At 36.1% G+C, this 18,512-nt stretch overlaps 1 protein-coding gene across 7 annotated transcripts in view; it reads right to left on the reverse strand.

Moving 5' to 3' along the window:
• LOC133269990 (CCR4-NOT transcription complex subunit 2) overlaps positions 1 to 18,512 on the reverse strand; it is a 91,791-nt gene continuing 73,279 nt past the window's right edge. For all 7 annotated transcript variants that reach the window (XM_061454805.1, XM_061454804.1, XM_061454806.1 and 4 more), the window contains 9 exons: positions 17,790 to 17,915; positions 15,122 to 15,246; positions 14,217 to 14,337; positions 13,949 to 14,105; positions 10,216 to 10,277; positions 10,070 to 10,119; positions 9,205 to 9,305; positions 8,507 to 8,651; positions 1 to 1,146 (listed from right to left, as the gene is read on the reverse strand). In XM_061454805.1, the coding sequence (XP_061310789.1) occupies positions 1,060 to 1,146; positions 8,507 to 8,651; positions 9,205 to 9,305; positions 10,070 to 10,119; positions 10,216 to 10,277; positions 13,949 to 14,105; positions 14,217 to 14,337; positions 15,122 to 15,246; positions 17,790 to 17,915 (974 nt within the window). In that variant the 3' untranslated portion in view covers positions 1 to 1,059. The remainder of the gene's footprint in view (positions 1,147 to 8,506; positions 8,652 to 9,204; positions 9,306 to 10,069; positions 10,120 to 10,215; positions 10,278 to 13,948; positions 14,106 to 14,216; positions 14,338 to 15,121; positions 15,247 to 17,789; positions 17,916 to 18,512) is intronic.

Raw genomic sequence — 18,512 nt, forward strand, 5'->3', positions numbered from 1 at the left:
TGAGGAGAGCTTTTCTACTTTATTACAAAGAGAAGAAGCCTTTATGTGGTCAGAAAATACAAGATTGATCTTTTTTTTTTTTTTTCTCTTCCTATGAAACGCTGCTGTTCAAACAGCCAGAGTGAATTGTCTCAGTTCACTTCTTTAAGTCCCATCACATTCACTTGGGTATGGATGTCCTTGGCTGCTGAAAATCTGGCCCTTTAGTGCACAGGGCGACAAAGAAGTCCCCTGACCAGCAGTTCCAGAATGTCCCGTTTTCATATATTGCATCCATGCACACCTCCTAAAAATGAGGTACAGCAGGGCAAACATTTTCCAAAATAGATGTCATATATATAATATATACACATTCGTACATACATACCTTTATTCATGTGATGTCCAAAAATTTAAAAAAAATGTACACATTTATTACAAAATCGTAACAAAGACTGGACAGTGTTTTGCTCATTCTGGAAAGATGAAGCTCAGTAATACACAACTCTGGAAACTAACCAGAGACTGTGGCAATATCTTTCTTCTAAACAGTCAGATATTCTTGCATTAAGCTTGGCGAAAACTGCCTTTCGAAAACAGAAGGGGAAGTAAAATGAAGGAAGCAAACCTTGCTCATCTTTCCAAATGAAATACGAGAAGGATCTTCACATAAAAATGCACAAACATTTTTTATTACCAATAGTGCTACAATGAACAATGCAAATTTTGTTGTCTAATTTTTTGTCTTTTTCTTTTTTTTTGTTTTTACATTTTGGAAAACTAAGTGGTAAACTTTTGTCAGTGTACTCGCTTGTCTTTACAGACCCAAGCTTGTCTGCTGGCAAAAAATAAAACAAAAACAAAAATTCAGACCCTGCTCAAACTAAAGAAAAAAACAATTACAAATTTAGTTGTTGGGCAGCACATAAGTAGTAAGGCAGGACCTCAAATGGTGACCCTTCGCATGAGCCAATTGCCAGATCCTCAAGGAATTAAAACCAGGATGCCTGAGCCACATCAGTTCTGCAGTTACGTTGAGTATTGTGCTGAGACAGCCATACCCCAAGAAAAGGGAAGTCTTTAGAAGGCTTGCTGAGCAGGGTTGTAGTTGAAGGTTGATGGCAGATGAGGCCTTTCTTCTAATTTGTCATATTCCAGATGGAACTCCTACAATTAAAATAAAAAGACACAACCAAATCAAACAACCAGTCACTTAGCTGGTGAGACCTGGTCTTTCTACCAGACACACTTGAAAAGCACAAACACACAAGAGGTCAAGTCCTAACTTACCTTAAGGTAGAAACACATGATTTGGCTGTCTCAGATTCAATACTTTAAGCAGGAAGAAGTTGATATCCTAAGCCATCCTACTCACAATATGCAAGTTCTCCTACTCTTTTCCATGCTACATTATTCTCAAAACACTAGTTATGATCTCAAACAATTGTATATATGTACACAGAAAAAACAAATACACAATCGCGGCATGAGCTGAACTACGAATAGAAGCTTCTGTCTTTCAACATATCAGATGTAAAGAAGACCTGAAGTTTGGGACTATTTTGTGGCATACTATCAGACCCAACTGTAAGTCAAACTAGCTAGGTTTCTCCTTGGGAAACACTATCTAAAATGCTAGAGACAAAGTACTGAGATCTACTTAAGCCAGAATTTAACAAAATATTCCGCCACATTTCATACTCCGATACGATGCTTCCGACTCACCCAAGAGCTACATTCTGAGCAAACTGCTCCTGTATCACACTTGGCCAAGACCTTACATGAGAAATTTTCTGTGTTTCATGAACAGCTAGAATAAAAGCCTTTGCCCACGTACTTGGATGACACACAAGCTACCACTTCGTAAATAAGCAGGTTTACTGTCTCACCAGCACAATCACCTAACTTTTGTTTGAGGTCGTCTGGTTTGTGCAATTTTAAATCATTTAAGTGATCCAGTAGGAATTCCTACTCTTGACTACAGCAGCTACTACAAAGTGGTTCGTAATCACCCTCAATGCCTAAATGCATCCCAATTATTACAGTGAAAAGAGCAGCCTCCATCCCTGTGACCTTAACTCATGCACACAACCCTAATTAGTGCACTTTGGCCTTTTGTGCTTTTTTCTCCATTCATGCAAGAACATACAATGACTTGCTGAAATCTTGTATTTCTCAGATAGTTTCAGCAGTTTAACTGACTCATCCCCATTTAATCTTCATTCAAGTAACAGAGTAAGCAGAAGTTTCAGAATCGTCCTTCAAGGGTACTTCTTGGTAATTCAACAACAGCTACCTCAGGCATGCACATTATTTTGCCTAACTCAGTTGAGAACCTCAGCAGAACATCGTATGCATCTGCAAAGCAAGATTACCTATTTCTACATAGAGATTCACACTAAGAGTAGTGAATAGACTATTTAAGAAGTCCCTAAAGTGATTTAACAGTGAAATATTCCAGTTTTGCAGGTAGCCAAAGCAAATTAAAGACAAAGTCAATGCAAGACCCAAAATACAATCTAGGAAATCCAATTCTCAGACCATTCTTCACTAAGGCAAAACAAAGCCCATCTAGCATCAAGAGAACATTGAACATGGTAAGGAAACAAAGTAGGGGAAATGCTAAGCATTCAGTAAGTCTGTATTCCTCAGAGAATACTTCTCTAAACCTGGAAAGACCTAACGAAACCCTGTGAGGTTACAGCCATCTGCACAGAAGTGCTGCACATCTGCTTCTATCCTTGTTCCTCACTCTCTACTCTAACCAAGAGGTATTTTAGGTAGTTGGCAGTTTTTTGGGTGTGTTCTTTTATATCAGTGGTGGGCTTGTCTGTCTTGTTTGTTTGGGCTTCTTTAGGTCATACATAGAAGTGCTTTTGGCATTCCTAATTAACACTGTGTACCAGCTGGTGTATGCTCCCTTTCTGTGCAGATACACATACACGTGCAAATACTGAAGAGATGCTCGTTTAGGCTGGGTGCATCTTCACCAATTCTGAAGTCATTTTATAACAGAAAAAAATACCACTAAAACTCCTCTCCCATTCATGACCTTCAAAGTTTCCATTCTGCACATAATCATGGAAGGATCCGCAGATTGCTATCAACCTATGTTCAGTTTCAATCAGTTACCTGGACCTCCCCGTGCTGTGAAATGCCTTCAAAATTATCCATGGAAAACAGCTATTTAAACTGCTGAGATAGTATCAGTAGCCTAAAAAGGGCCTTCCAAACCTGAGGTGGTTGTGTGCCTCTCTTAGCAGTAGTAGCTGTGAACAAGGTGTGTATCTGAATAAAATGTTTAGGAGCTTGGGTAGGTCTTGTGTGTCACAAACTGGAAGCCCCACATTTAGAAGAAGGAAGAGGATTCCCTACCAAGTTTCCTTTACATGGGAGTTCATACTTCAAACTTTCATTGATTTTTAAAATAAAAGGGCTTAAACCAGCCTGATTTTGATTTGCATCCCAGTAAACAGCAATGCTCAAATCCAATATCCAGTAGTGTACGAGGACACCTCAAGTTGTATCTGACAATACCAATAAAAGAACTCATTGACTAAATATTTTTGAAGACTAAAAGGCAATTATTTATTACATATAGAAAATACTTATATTAGAGATATAGTTTACTGTTTTGCTTTTGATTCCAGTGGCCACTGTGATTTAGGATGTGAACAGTACCACCGATATTTTTTAATATAAATAGATAAAAATAAAATGTAAAAAAAAACCCAAAGAAGTGACATTTATTCATTGACAAATATCTGTTAAATTGTTTTATTTTCTACATGGAAGTAATTTTTGAAAATTAAATACCTTTTATTAAGCAAGAATAGTGATTACTAAATGTGCGTGGAAACTCAGGGCACACATGTGACACTAAATGAACTGCTCTATGCAAAGAAATCCATCACTTCTCATGTCACTCTGAAAACTGATTTTGATGGTAAAGTTACATCAGCCTGCACATGTAGAAATAATAAGAGGCAAGAATACTAGAGATAGAACAGAACTGCTTAAGATGATCCACAGCATTACTAGAGCTAAACAAAACAAAAAATTACCAGAACAGAAAGTGTCCTGGGGACAAAATATTCTGGACTGTGTAAAGTTCACCAAAGGAGATGGTAGAAATCCCACGGCTAGCTCAAAAATTCCAAATGGAACCAAAAGAAGCAGCATTTATGTTGTCTTAAAGATAGATGCAAAGACCCAGATTTAAATTATGGGCCAAATTAAAATGCTATGGCACATCTCTATTAGAAGAACAGATTTAACATTCTAGCTATTATGAAAGTATGTCAATGAATATTGATCTTAGAAGGAAAAGGAGTAATTTAATATAGGCAACAACCATTACAAGCAAATAAACGCTTCTCTTGCATAAAGAATTCCATGTTTTGTAACTATAAAAATCAAAGTAAAAGGGTTTTATATTCTTGTTCCTTAAGCAGGATTAATTCAAGTTACTTTTCAAAGGAGAAATTCCAGACAGATTATTTCAGGCAATTTAAATCAGGATTTCAGTAAACATGCAATTGTAGAAAGCATTTCTGGCATCATATCAACTTCCCTTCCTCTGTCATGTCTCCTCAACAGCAGCAAAATACATAGCCCGATCCTCAGTGAAAAACCAAAGTGTCTTTAACCACACTGTACTTTCCACATGCCCTAGGATGAAAAACCATATATCTGTAATCAGCATTTTTCTGCATTTTGTTTTGCATTTAAGGTGAATTTTACATTTACTGACATTCATATTTTGTCCACTATTTACTACCATGTAATGTATCAACATAGAATTAATCTGATTTTATTTCCTAACAGTTTAGGAACTCTCATTACTCAGCTGTTACACTGCATCTCCTTCTTCACTCTATTATCAATTACAAATATAAAAATAGAGCTGACAGCTTAATAGAAAAGGTTAATTATTTAATGTTTTCTTGAAGTCACTCTGTCTACTGGGCTTTGTTAAAACCAATCTAGGAGAGCATCAAGAAATCTGCTAGATCATGCCTGGTGTATGTTTTTACAAATATAGTCTTAAAGTTTATTCATATTATCTGAAGTAAAAAGTCGTATTTCAGTACCTATTGAAATGCAGTATAATTTAAAATAGGTACAATAAATACGTAAGCTCATAATGCATCATGTCTGCAAAGCACAACACATTAAGATATGTGCTGCCCTACATTTGAGCATATACACGAGAACAGATCAGTTTATACAGTACTGTGAAAAACAACTGAATTTACACATGTAAGAGACAGCAATTTAACGGAAATAATTCTTGTCTGACTGCTTCAAGAAAGGACTAATGAAACTGTTTAGCAAAAATTACTACTGCAGCCTTCTAAGGAACTGATATTCTCAGCATTTGGTAATAATGAAACAGTTATAGTAAGAGACTGCAATTTACCAGAAGACTTTTTCTCACAGATTCTTATATTTTGAACTTCCTGAAACATTAACACTTGAGCATTTGTCTGATAAAATTACTTGGCCAAACTTTGCTTTGCTTTCATGCAACATGGAGTTATGAAATACTGCCACTCTTGTTATGGTTAAGTCTGTGTTAGTCTTCCTCCAAGGAAATATCAACTCTGGAAATTAGTATTGGAGGTAACAACATTCCTTTTCAAAGCCAAGATCACACCAGGTATACATCTGATTTATCAAACATGGAAAGGTCACAGAAAGATTTCTAGCAAGTGATTCATTTCCCATGTAACAAAATAGCAATTTTTCCCCAAATCCACCTCTAGCTGCCTGCTGTATTCTGCATCAAACTAAAATTACATACAAATTAAAATAAAAAAAATATTAAAAAAATACTCCAGTTCCAATTTTTACATTAAGAAATACACAAACCTAAAAGAAATTATCTCTTTGTATGGACATCAGGAAGGGGGGAAATCGTGTTCCCTGTTAATTTATTGTTGTAGGTGAAAAACTTCAGGGAATACTGTCCCTCTCCTTACTAGTTATCAACTGCTTCTTAATGTTGGGACAATTAATTACAGGATGCAAAGTAAAAAGAAGAGAAACTGTGTACATCTTGGGCAAAAGCATCTGGAGAATAGTAGTGGCTCACCTCTCACATGTATCTCTCTCACCACAGTATTTTCAGGAATGCCTAATAGGTGAAGCCAGCTCTACTCTTTAAGAGGAAGGATGTAGTGTGCTAACTGGCAACCCAAGTACTGGATGCCGAATTTCAGGACAGCACTCAAGACCCAAATAGAGATAATACTGTCTTCAAAAGTAATGTTTAAGCACCAAGTAGTAACTTCATACATCTACTATAGGTAGAAAAAAAGGAGACATACTAAGGTGTTACTACCCTTATACAATGGGCACCACTTCTTCCTAGTAAAAGGAATGCCTTTCCATAAAGGGTAAAGAGTCAATTCCACTGATATATGAACCTACATAAGGCTCTTATTGCTCATAAATAAATAGAACATATTCAGTTGACTCCAAAGAAGAAATCTGTCCTTTCAAAAGGTACTTATTTCCCCTTTGATTATCTTACGTAATAATAAGGTAGCTTTAAACAGTGTCTTGGGAAACCTAAGGAAGTATACCAAGCAACAAATTAAAACTTTCCTTCTGTTTCGGGTTTGGTTTTTTTTTGTTGTTTTTTTTTTTTCCACGAGGGGAGTAATGCTTTTGCTTAGAAGTTTTGGAATTACCTCGGGTTTATGAAAAGCCATACAAGTCAGGCTTGCCATTAAAAACTTCAGTTACAAAATCTTGGTTCTTATGGTCACAAAGGCAGAAGAGGCAATGAGTTACACCAGCAAATGGATTGAATAATCTCCCGTATCACTTGGGCCAACTAAAATGCTCATTTCTGAGGGGAGCTGGCACAGACTAAGCAAACTTACTGGGGGAGAGGGGAAGAAAAAAAGAGTATTATATCCAGTTAATCTCTAGATGACAGCAAATCTCAATATACAGAGGGGAGAACACGAAATTTTATTCCCTTTAATTTAAAGCTGATGTTTAAAAACACATCAACAGACATGTAACTATTTAATGCAATATTTCACAATCTGTGCTGGTAGGTTCAAGCAACAAGCACATAGATGCAACTTGCTCACAGACGTAAAATACCTATTCAGGAAAAAAAAATCATGAATTTGGCTCCAGGTGACAAGATTTCTGCTTAAACTAAATATGTAAGGATGTGGAACCACAAAACATAGTTTTGACATGCTGGAATCACATCTGTAAGTGCAAGGCTTCAAGATTAATCTGGTCTGATCTGTTTAGTGGTTTTATAGAGAAAAGCAGCAGTGTGATACTCCCGTCACCTACAGGAGTGACCTATATGGAAGTTCTATGTTCCTCTTTCACTGATGAATCCAACATGTCAGCTAAAACTTGAAACAAAACCATGCCACGTCCGTAAGATCTTATGTAGCTAACTTAAACGGGGAATAAGATTCTTGACAAATTGTTTAACTCAAACAGACTCTAGGTAGGTGAAATATGTATATGTGTATTACATGAATGTATCTCTTTTCAGCTCTAGCTGAAGCTGAAGGCATCACTTTGTCCAGCAGCTAATTTCAGAAGAACACACCTCTTGCCAGTTAGTGAACTTTAACACTCCTGATGTACTCGGACAGTGTTCTGGCACTAGAAAAATCTTTGCTTTAGCAGGGAAAAATAATCACAATCCAGCCAGCAAAAGACATTGTATGATATGGTCTTAAAGGCTGAAAGCTAGAATTGGAAGTTGGATGGTCTTAGAAGTTGGAAGATACTGGAAATTAATTATTTTTGGGGGTGGTGGAGTAAATGAAGAGCAATGCTATACATTTCTTCTGCTAACAACTAAAAGGTGATCATTACTGACAGTATTTACAGACAGAAAGGAACAAGATTATGAAAAGTTTGAAGGGAAGACTTGGCCTCTTGGCTTAGAATCAGAAAACAAGTATCATGAAAACATGACTCCTCCCTAAAAGAAGTGATTTATTTCAAAATACTCTGATGTTTAAACAACAGAGCACAGAAGTTTTGCATTATGCTCAAGGAAAGTACCTGAAAAACAATAATAATACTCATCCTACCCCCAATTTTTAAGTCCAAAGTGAGATATGCTGGCTCCCTACTTAATTTTATAAAGCAAAATAATGAAATACTCGCAAGCACAAGTTCTAAAAGAATGCTTGTCATTCTGTAATTCTGTACTTGGAAAAAAAAAAAAGCAGCAGCTTTTCATTGTAACAAAACTCATAATAAAAGTTCTAATTCCTTGTAAGTCCCAAAGAAGACTGGAAACCGAGAGACAGCTCCTCCTTTCCCACAAGCAAGTCAATGTTTTACAATGTCTTTATTCCCTCACACATCAGAAATTAAGATAGCGAACTTAAACTACAGAAGGTTAAAATGGTTGAGATTTGGGGGTGGGGGTAGGGTTGCGGGGGAGAAGAGGTTGAGTTTTACTTTTGTTTTTCTAAAAACACATGGTTGACATACTTAAGAAATCTGCACAAGGGGAAAGAGATACCTTAGCTACTTTCCTCCAGTTAAGACAGTCAAAGAAGTAATATGTTCCCCTCTCGTACGTATTGGTTTTCATTGTTGGCTCCATGCCGGGTGCCCTGGTGATCCATACTCGTTCTTCTTTGTGGTATCTCCAATCCCGGTTAAATCTTTAATTTTCAGTAAGAAGGAAAAATAATTTTTAGTGTTAGTTATCTGAATGTGACCTAATAAACAAAAATTTTAAGGGTTTCAATTAAAATTGTACAATATATTAAAAGCAAAACTATATTTTTAAGACACTGTGATCTCATACCTTTTCCGTAGAATTATTACACCTCAAACTAATCACATAGGAAACTTTAAGAAGTCTGGTAGGTTCAAGCAACAAACTCATACGATTATTTCATGGTTTTTGTTTTGTTCAAGACAGTTACATTACATGCTCAGTAATGACTGGCACCTGCCGCTTTTTCACAGCACTTCGTAATAACGCAAAGTTCACAAGACAGGCTTTTGATTTCCACTATACGAATGAAAAAAAATGGTACAAAATTGAACCAAGGTTGGAGGAGGTTTTAAAAAAAAAATAAATTTCCAGCTTTAGATTGACTAAGCTTCTGTTTTCGGTTTCTGACTTGTTGGGTTTGGGTTTTTTTTACATCTACTACATTACTGCAATAGATTAAATCATAAAAGACTGACAAAATAGTTTGAACGTACAGCTCTACTGCTGCTAATAGCTGTAATACATCTCCTCCATTCATGTAATAGAGATAAAACAGGAGATCTTCTCCATATCGGCCAAGTTTTATTGCAGCCAGCTGCAAAAGATTGAAGAAAATGAGGATGAAAAATCACAACAGATAAATGTTTTAAGACATACTATCCCACTTAAATAACACAAGGATATATCCAGAATGTGCTTCCATGCTAAATGTGTTGCAAATGATACTCTAATATAACAATAATTATTAAACCAATCCAGTTTTCTTCAATTTTATAGTTAACCTGTACAACTTGAAGGATACAATAGAAAAATAAACAGAAGTAATGAACTGGCAAGACAGAATTTTCTGCCTTTGTGTATCCTCAGCTACTTTTTATTTAACAAAACAACCAACAACAGTTACTTGTATTTTCCCACTTCAAAATCTATTAAGTAACATTACAAAAATCTTTTACAGTATTTCTCAATGATCACTCTTACAGAGCGGCAACAGTTGAAAGGAAACATATCTATCAAAAAAATCCCAATTCATGTAGATATGGAATGCAACAGATAAATGTGAGAATACCTTGAACCACAGTTCTGACCTCATCTCTATAGAAATATCTTGATTTAATATGGCATTTGAATATTACAGCATATGGGTTGTAAGAAACTTTTGCTAACCATGCCCATTCTCAGTTTTGTCTTCCCTTTTTTTAAGGTGGAATGGGTGCATGATGCATCCAACTAACCGGTTAATGCACCAATGTCCCCCAAACAACTGAGGACAACCTGCACTGATTTTGAACATTAACTATCTAAAAGAAAATTACTATAATAAATTAATAAAAAATACACACATACACACATACTCACCTTATCCCTAATGTGAATGTTAGTTAAGTATTCAGATGGAACATGGAAGTCTAAAAAAGAATCGGAATTGATGAAACTATTAAGACATGTAAATGAATAGAATTTGCAAATATTGATATTGAATGAAATAGTTATTTCTCTGTTACCTATGTCTTGAGGTCGACAAGGTGATGAGGCCCAGGGTGATGCAAATTTGGGATAAAGATTTCTGAAAAAGAGAAGCACAAGCTTAGCAAAGTTAAAAAAAAACAACCAAACCAACCAACCACAAAAACTCCATAACCATCCATACAAGCCTAAAAAACCACCAAAATCACTAGCTGGGGAGAGAAGGAAAGAGAAAAGGAAATTTGCAACCCACTTGCCTATAACAGTTACATTTATTCATTTTCTTTTTAATATGCAGAGTAAGATTGCATTTAAAGTGTCATGGGAATATACAGGGTTAAGATTTCCTTTTTCATCTATCATTCTTTCAACTTGGGTGCCAGGGATCCCAACCTTCCAGGGATCCAATTTTACACAGGGTTTCAATTTGCATAGGAACAGCTGCCACAAGCTTGCTGGGTTCTGATTTATTAGCCTAGCATTTAAAAGGGAAGGAAAAGCTAATACTGCCAGATTTTACTTTTCTTTTAAGCTAACCAGTAAAGATTTTACTCTTCTTCTAAATTTCAGTGTCGACAAATAAATCGAATCTTGGCACAGCATGAACATAAGCTTATTAAGATTTAACATTTTTCTTTCATATAGTTTTTGCTACTGTATTTTTAAAAAGGAGCCATTAGTTTAACAAAGACAAAATTATGAACCTTCCAACTCTACTGCAGTGACTGAAGTACCAAGGAATTAGTTTTCTAATTAACAGGTAAAGAACTGAAAAAAAGGATTGAGCAAAGCCTACTTTTGGCAGATTAATACAGCCTGCTTTTAATTATCCATGATAGCACACTATTACGGCAAGTTTTTTAAATGAAACTTGAGTATGGTACACCTTATCAAATCTTTGCTTCCTTCTTGTCAAAGACCTAATAATGACTATAAAAATACTGGAAACCTATTAAATCACCTCAGCAACCAACTCCCAGCTGAGCTATATAGGCCAAAGGCTACACTGATCAAGTGGTGTCCATCTCACTTCAGAGCAATTAATCTTACTGTTGGCAAAAACTTCTGCTTTAGAGCCTGAAGGAAGACTCTGGTGGCAAAAATCTGCAGATGTTGAGAAAAGAATGAAACTGCTCCTTCTACTGAAAGCATGGATGAGCGCTATCCCAAGAAGAGGAGTGTCATGTGTGCCCTCAGAAGTCTGGCTTCCTAGGGCAAAGAATCCAGGATTTTACAGAGATAATGCAATTAAAAAAAAATGAAGCGTTTGTGCACAGTGCTCCCTCTACAATACAAATAAAACTGAAGTACTTCAACATTTTTCAAGGAAGCACTGGACAGCCTACAGTCTTTTTGATGAACATTTCAGAAAGCTTCAGAACCTGGACAAACAGCTACATGATCTCTAAAGAATTAACCGAAGTAATGCCATCTTCTTCATTTTTATGTAGCAGTTTAAGCTATCCTAAGGAATAAAAGGCATATTTCTTTACAAAGATACAGGACTATAAAGCAATACATAATCATTTCTTCATCTGCCAAAATAAATCTTAACCTACCTGCATAGAAAATCTATATAAAACCAGGAGTTATAGGGGTTAAAATTCAAATCATTAGAGCTACATACAGAATTCTAAAATTTTGTTTTTAAGAAGCACATTTATTGTGCTGAATGTTTAAGTCAGACAGGTACTTCTATCATCAGAAGCAGCTCACAAGGCAGAAAATTCTGGCTTTCCACCTGTGAAATGCTTTTACTTTTCCAAATGAAAATTCATAAAGCAAGCAAAGGATGTTTAACATAAGGCAAGATGGCAAGCCAGACACTGAGGACTGCACAAGCTGTCTGAAAAGCTTTTCTGTAGCATAAAGTAAAAACAACTTTATGATACCGAACTGTCTGCATTAAATGTTAACTCCATCCCCTCCATCCAAGACCCTAATTACCCTATTTAGAGTTATTAAATATTAATTAAAAATCCAGCTATTTACAGGACAGCTGCTGAAGAAAAGCAGCAAGCAGCATGCCAGGTACATATACCATCCATGTATAAACACATACTAATAATTTGGATGCTGTCTGTAATTCAGAAGGTGCATAACACAGCTACAAGTTATCACAGCAAAGTATGTTTAGCATTCCTCTGCAGTGAGGTGCTACATAAACCTATGAGATTGTATGCAGACTTTCTAATAGATGTGTTAAGTTTAAGCTTTATGTTAGCCATTAAAACTAATGAATAGCATTTAATAAAATACCAAAAATATTATCATTACTACTATTTTGCATACCAACACCTGAAGAAAGTAGCTGTATAACCAAACAATGTAACTGGATTCCACATGCGCTAGGAACAACTGAAGAATTCAGATACAGATGTACCTGAAATTATTTTAGTGAGCAAAGGCATTCTACTTTCAGCTGATCAGCTCAAACTAAGTTTCAGCAATCTGTACTAAGAACAGTAAATTACTTAAGTATTGTGTAGATCCAGGAGACCAGTCTCCCTGTCACTGCTGTAAGCTATGGGACTACCAAGGAGAAGCAGCAACCCGAGGCCAGCATAACTGTTCTTTATGCATTCTTTTTATGTTGTGCGAGAACTGATGGGAGTGGGGAAACTACTGGATTCAACAGAGAAGTGACCTGCAAGACTAACACTATATGTGAAGAAGATACTGTGTTAATGTAACACATTCTACAAATAAATACAGACAACTAACTTAAAAACTATTTCAAAACAATCACCCTAAGTGCCAGTGGCATACCAATTTGACCAAGTTTTGATGTAAGCTCTACGGGAAGAATTTCTGGAAGTGAAAATTTCTAAAAGTTTACATCTCTAGAAAGAAATACATACTTTAATGCCAATTACTTCAAGTCAGAAAAATTAGGAACCATTTTTCCCCTGCTTTCCCTTTCAGCTTCATCTCTACATTCAGCAATCTTTCCTGATTGTATGAAACTCCATGTAAATTTGTGAAACATGGAAACTGTGCATGTGTACACTGTTTGGTCTTTCGTTTGTTAATATTTTATGTACAAACCTTAAGATACATGTACTATTTTGTCAATAAAGCTAACATTATGTGAAAATCTGCTAACAGAATGATGGGAAATTATCAGCTGAAAGTCAAGAGTACCAGATATTATATTTGTCTCGCAATTACAGTCACCCAGAAGACACCCGTTTTGTCCAAAATGACCTAGGTTCCTTCTGCAACTAGCAGAGAAAGAGACACCCTGGGCTAGTGACTCATTTCACCTATCTTAAGCACTTACCATTAGTGCAGTCAATAATTGCTTTCCTCCCTACTGCCTCTACAGGAAGCCTAGATGACTAAACTTCAGTGAGCTGAATGACTAAAAGTTAACTATAAAACTACATTTTCATTTAAATTACTATTTGGTGCAGATGCTCTATTCATTATTACACTAACATAAATCAAATTTACCTCAAGGAATATTATTATTTGAAAAATAATGTATACATGAAATTTATTAAAAACTCAGTGTCAATTCCATGAAGAAAGTTCTAAAGAAGTTATGAGAACAAGCAAAGCCACTAGGTTTATTGAAAGCTCACATAACAAGATCTCAGTATGCCTTGAAGCACAATTCTTTTGTTTATGAAAATTTTATTTTACTGTCATTACATTTTCAAATCTTATTGGCAAAATATCTTGTGGTTTGATAGTCATGTGAGCCTATTGTGAATGACAGCATAATAAAAATAAAACTGAAAATAGTATTAAAAAGCAGCAACTTACTCAGTCGAGTTGAGATTGAGACCTAGTGTTGTTAAATCACTTCCTAATGCAAGATGTACCATTCCTGGATCTGTCTCTGCTGCCCTGATGAATGTTAACAAGCCGATCATTCCAAACTGGTCCGTCACCATCCCTTGAGGAATGTTGGTAACCCGACCTGGGCAAAAAGAACAAATTAATTTTATCCTTTCAAGAAGTGGAGGAATCAACAAGGTGATCTAAATGACTGTCAAAACTTTGCAAGAAGAAAAAGTGGAATGACACATACCATCAGGTAACACCTGGATCCCTTTTTTCTGCTGGTTGTTGTTTTGCGTAGTTGAACTTTTGTCTCCAGGAAACTTGGGCCCATCTGTGCTGGATGATGTTTTGCCTGATGTACTCAAATTCTGATAAAAATGATTTGCAGAGTTGGTATGATGGAAACAAGCCAAAATGGAGAAATCTGTTGACCATATCTTTCAGTCAAGCACTCCAAACCAGTATGTCAAGTCACTCAGTAAATTAGGCACTAAAATGGAACCAAGCTGAAGCTCTTAAGTTTTTCTGACAAACCTTATGTAGTATTTACCACTTTCTAAAGTATACCTGTCATACAGTAGTAACTATTAAGGAGCCAACAGCTTACAGTATTAAAGGGTAAAAAATATTTTACACCTCAGCTTGAATACACAATGGATTTCCCAAGTGCCTGTGACCAGACGATATTTTGGACTCATCACATCATAAATTTTTCACCATAGTTTTGCTCCCACATAACACTCCATGACATACCAAAAAAGAGTAACTCAAGCCAATTTTAGGTGCAAGAAACATACAGTTGGCACATTTGCAACCATCAAGAAAGAGATGTAAATAGTATGTCTGTCAAGAAAACTGTGATTGCGTTCCAAGAGCCCAATCTTCCGTAATTATTCTTTCTTACTCTTTACTATTCTTTAAAACAAGTCTGCAGTAACCCAGTGTCATCACATTTACTCCCTCCTCCCTTACTGTATTCAGTATATATATATATATAGATAGTTGTATATGAAATGCTGCTTATGCAAAATTTCTCACTAATTCTGGGGGTAAATTTGAAAATCTTACAGCACAAATATAGTCAGTGCTCACTTTAAAATATAATCATCAAAAGTAATACGCACACCCAAAAGAAGAATAAGGCGTACTTACGGATTTATTGTCATCATTACTCGATGTTGGGTCTTTGTAGCTGGAGCCTGGTAATGCTGGAAAATCTTCATTGTGTATTGAAAAGTCCTGGGACTGCTCACTTGCTGGTTTTGTTACCATTCCAACTATCATCAAAATGAAAGCAGGAATAACATGAAATGACTGCTAAGTAAAGAATTTTCTGCTGTTGATCTTGCTTACTGTCCATTTTTACCATGTGCAAACTGTACAGCAGAAACAGCTTTCAAAACCAAAACAAAACAAAAAAAACCCAAACCACCAAAACTCAAGTAAACCAAAACAAAGCATATTCATTTAAAACATCCACACATATTAGACTAAAGCCTCTTATTTAAGTGTGAGCTAAGAAACACTCTGGGTTAAATTCATAGACACATCCACTGCTTTAAGAATGAAGCCCAGTACTTTTACCAGGAACAGCACCTGTTTTGCATGTCTAAACAATCAAATAATCTTTACAGGCATTATTCAAGCAGTATTTAAGTAAATCCACTGATGAAGGAAGGGTCTACTGCTTTTACGATTGTTAACACAATTTTCCTCCATCCCCTAATTGCATGAAGAGTTTCTTAGCATAATCTCTTCAGAAGCACATATTCTTAAAGGAATTGCCATCCATTGCAACAGAACATATCACCAATGAAATACTTGCCTGTGACATAAGAACGACTCCTACTTTCAGTTCAGTATGAAAACTGAAAGCATTTAGCCTGCAACTCTCAGTGCTCTGACCCTAATTTAAAAAAAGTAGGCCAGTCACATTGGAACATGGATTCCAACTACTGAAAAGCAACCTTTTTTTTTTTAAATGCCAGTTAAAAAACCCCAAAACTAAACCAAACCCCCCAACCAACCAACACCAAGGAAAAGCCCCCTACACTATGCACCCATGGGCAAATACTCTGCTGTGAGACAGAAAAGTATTACAGTGATTTGTTTGCAAACAACATTGCATTAGATGAAGAGAAAACAGAAGGACATCTAGGGCCTGTTTTTCAAAGATTCTTAACAGCTGTGTAGGATCTAAACTAGTTCAGTAGATTACTTATTACTGTAGTATTCTGAAATTAGGGATAAAAGTTCCTTTATTTAAGAAAAAAAAAACCCAGCCACTGAGTTAATCTGGTTTCTGCTGTTCACCCTTTTCACCCAGGGTTATTCCCATTTCTTCCACTGGATGAATTAAAATTGATAATGAAATAACTGTGTTGCACACTCTCTATCTAAAAGCTATCTGAAGTCTAATTTTCGAAGAAAGTACGTCTCTGCCCAGTTTCAAACTTTCTTCAACTTTTTGTTCCTGAAGACAGTGTCTAGTGCACCTCATATCCCCATTGCTTGATTGTTTCTACAAACATAACCATCCCCTGCATTAAGCAGATGCTCAAGATAATTCTTCAGACAGAGAAGTTTCTTTCCTGGTTCACCACACCTTTGTGCAAACAGCTACTCCAGCACCAAAATGGGGAAACTGTTTAAGCACAGGAGCAATTACTGATTATTTTTTTTATGCAGCAGTGCTGCTGAATGTTGAACACCAGGTCCATGCTGGAACTGAATCCGTGTGGATCTCCTTCCTATCTTCTATCAGTTTTTTATGTAATGGCTTTTTCACAGACAGACAAGCTCTCGTATAAACCACAAGCCATACTAGCTCTCCACTCTCAGTGTAACTTCTCAGTCTGGGGTAGTGACTTTCCACTGTGTGTAGCACTTCATTTTAACTCATTCAGCTCTTTCTCACCACCACCTTAAGCAGAGAGCCCTGGTTATGTCCAATCCGTGAGGTTACTTCCTCTTGATAATGCAGCATCTATTATTTCTCTCCCATTAAAGTTGGAGATATCTTTGGAAAAAACTACCTTTTTATAGTCAGAAAACACTGCGTTACTTTTTCTTGGAAGTTTTACAAGTATCACAAAAATAACTTTCAGTAATAAAAGCAACTTTTTAGAGTAGCTGATGCAACATGCATGACAAAATCTACAAAAGCAGTAACAATAAAAAAGTATTGTGGCTCAGGCTAAGCTTACCTGGTATTTTTCAAGACCCACCTTAAAGATTTTCCTTTTATTATTTTTTTAATCTGTTCAGCAGTAATTATATAAGACACAGACTTGGAATCTGACTGGGAACACTTCATTCTTACACATTATTTTTTGAAATCTGAGGTTCATCATAAGAGTGACAGTGAATACTACAGCAAGTACTACCCATAAATGAGACAATACACTGTATGTTTACAGTTGCTGACTTTTGACACAGTAACACCTGTAGTAACCAAATATTATTTCTAAAATTTACTACTCAGACCTTGACGGTTCTTGTACACATGGACTTAGAAAGCAAGCTATTACCTAAGAAATGTCTAGAGCGAGTAGCTTCAGAGAAATCATACTATACAGGCCAAAACCCCCCAACAGCTTCTACTGAAAGTAAAACTAAAGCAGATGAGTTCCAATACTAGAAAATCCTGGGGGGAATTTCCAATCAGAGACATACTGGTTATTTATTTTTTTTAAAAATAAGACTTAGAAGCTCAAGTGTCGGCATTTTTTAGAAGACTACCTATTGATCTTTTGTTGTTCATAAGACAATCAAGCAAATACCAATTTCATTCAAAGAGTTTTCAAAAGTATAGTCTTACCATAGGGTGCCCTTCCAGCTAAAGGGTTTATTAATGGAGTTGGATTGCCACTTCCTTCCCTTCTGTTTCTGTCTGCTAGTGCTGGAAAATCTGAGAGGTCCAGTCCTGTCACATTTTCACTTCCATCTACAATAAAAACAAGTATTTTAAATTCCCTTAAGCTTTTTCACTCTAAGACTTCATTATATGCAAGATAAATGTAGGATATATTTTCTTTCTTCAAGGTGATCTTTTTACTCTCAGTATAATTATTACAAATAACTACAGCCTCTGTGTTATGAGACTAGCCTGAAGAGCATCAAGGTGTCTAGGGTTTGTTTTTAAACAATAGCTAGTCAACAGCATTTAGTTACAAGGTCTACTCATTTTGAATTAAAGACTGCATGTGTAAAATACAGGCTATCAAAATTACAGTACTAGGATAGGTAGCCTGTTTAAAATTTAAGGAGCTACCAAGAACAAATTTGAGAGAATAACCCATATTTGTAGAAGCATCAAGGAACTCTTTCATCCTTAGATAAGGTAAGATAAAGCTGAAGCAGCTGTGAAGCCAATGCAGTGCAAATTGCATGGGAACATTTTTTGACTAGCAACAGAAAATACTACATAGGCCAAGCCAGAGCTGCAATTCTATAATGATGCCACAAGGCCCCAAGGGATGCCCAAACCCTTCCACTCTGTGATGTCACCAGCACCTCAAGTTCCTTCATATATACAGCCACC

Source organism: Pezoporus flaviventris, unplaced genomic scaffold (assembly GCF_033815535.1).
Source record: "Pezoporus flaviventris isolate CSIRO_AGI_PZ_B2104156 unplaced genomic scaffold, CSIRO_AGI_Pfla_v1 ptg000016l, whole genome shotgun sequence".
NCBI classification, from domain to species: Eukaryota; Metazoa; Chordata; class Aves; order Psittaciformes; family Psittacidae; genus Pezoporus; species Pezoporus flaviventris.